This window comes from Rhinopithecus bieti, unplaced genomic scaffold, assembly GCF_001698545.2.
Source record: "Rhinopithecus bieti isolate Rb0 unplaced genomic scaffold, ASM169854v2 scaffold_75381, whole genome shotgun sequence".
Classification (NCBI taxonomy): Eukaryota; Metazoa; Chordata; class Mammalia; order Primates; family Cercopithecidae; genus Rhinopithecus; species Rhinopithecus bieti.
This window is the reverse complement of record NW_016827669.1, coordinates 11,236-12,866: the sequence shown is the minus strand read 5'-3', so window position 1 is coordinate 12,866 and position 1,631 is coordinate 11,236. Positions and strand designations below refer to the sequence as shown.

At 32.9% G+C, this 1,631-nt stretch overlaps 1 protein-coding gene across 1 annotated transcript in view; it reads left to right on the top strand.

Annotated features, from left to right (window-relative positions):
- Positions 1 to 1,631, top strand: part of LOC108523432 (uncharacterized protein CXorf57-like) — a gene marked incomplete at both ends in the record, with an annotated part of 14,952 nt that overhangs the window by 4,745 nt on the left and 8,576 nt on the right. Inside the window, one exon of the mRNA XM_017864060.1 lies at positions 837 to 1,012. Coding sequence (XP_017719549.1) covers positions 837 to 1,012 — 176 coding nt within the window. The remainder of the gene's footprint in view (positions 1 to 836; positions 1,013 to 1,631) is intronic.

Below are 1,631 nucleotides of genomic sequence, written 5' to 3'. Positions count from 1 at the left end.
TTCCAAAATTTAAAAAAATCAAAAATCTGAAGTATTCTGGTCCTATATATCAGAGAAGGGATGATCAGCCTATAAATATCTTGATTTAATGTCATTGAGAACACATCTGACCTTGGTGTAGATCTCAATTACTATGATGTTCTACAGAAAGACTAAACATATCTAAAGGAGACACTGGGTAATTTGATGTTCAGATACTGACAACTGTATTGTGCTACTGTGGAATGATATATATTGTGTTTAACAAAATTGAGTGCTACCTTTAAATATAAAATGATGCCAAAATAAATGAGATGCTGAATTTGGAATTGAAGTACTGATGAGAAGCCTACTATCAATATACTTTTTAGTAGAATTAATATATGACAGTTGAAAAGTTTAACACAAGCATGTTCTTTTTTAAAAAGCTATGAGATAATTTCACGATTTTGGAAAGAGAAACTTTAAAATGCCGACCTATCATCATCTAAATATTGGCATCCTCTTATACATCATAATGCTAGCAATATGTAATAGTGTTTGAAATAATTAAAATGTGTTTTCTATGCAGTGACTAGACAACACTTTTAGTTTGAAATATAATATGTAAATTGCACTTAATATGCAAAATTTATTTTGCAAATGAAGGATACAGAGTGGAAGCCTGTATTCAAATTTAACTGATAAAAGTATTTTGCCTATTTCACAAAATTATATAAAAGGATGCCAGATATAAACACAGTGTCTCACAGTTAAGTTAATGTAGTAAGTTTATAAGTTTGTGTTGTGAAATTACATTGCAAATCTAATTCTTATTTTTATCATTTCAGTTCTTTAAAACTTACAATTTTCTTGGACTTACTCTTTTGCAGTTGAGTCGCTCTTGACAGCTATAAGTGAAGTCAGGAAGGAGATTGAAGACTTGCAGTATAGGGAACAAAAGCGCATTGCAATTCAGGGGATAATTACTGCTATAAAGTATATCCCCCATAGCAGTGCGACTGAAAGTGCCTCAGCATCAGAAACACTTCGGGTATGGTGCCAGAGAATTAATAGTATTTCTCTGAAAGCACTGTGATCATGATTGCAATTGGTACCTTTTACATTTTATTCAGAACTCACGTGTACTGACTCTTAATAATGTAAGCCTAAGAGAAAACATTAGGTTGGTGCAAAAGGATTTGTGGGTTTTGCCTATAAAATAATGGCAAAACCGCAATTCATTTTGCACCAACCTAATATTTTAGTTTTTTGTTTGTTTCCTTTTGTGTCATTTATTTGGGGCAGATTAGGCCAGTAATGATTACAGACTCTGACATTTCCCAAGGCCCTCAAAACTTGGTATCCTGTTTTTGCATTCTGTGTAATTTGAGGCTATCGTGGGTGTTTTAATTTTCTAGGTGATATCTATGACTATATTAATTTCCTACCTTTTGTCCAGGCCAGTACTACAGGAAAGCTTTCATGGGAAGTTTTCTCTATATCTGGCGTAGTAGTCTTACCCAGGTTCTATAACTCTTCTAGAATAAATAGTTTACTATTATAGAAGACGCCAGTCCTGGAATCTCGGCGCAATCAAGACAAACAAGTCAACTTTTCCCATGAGTTTATCTTTTAAAACTATGTCTAGGACTATTCCTATTTATATGGAA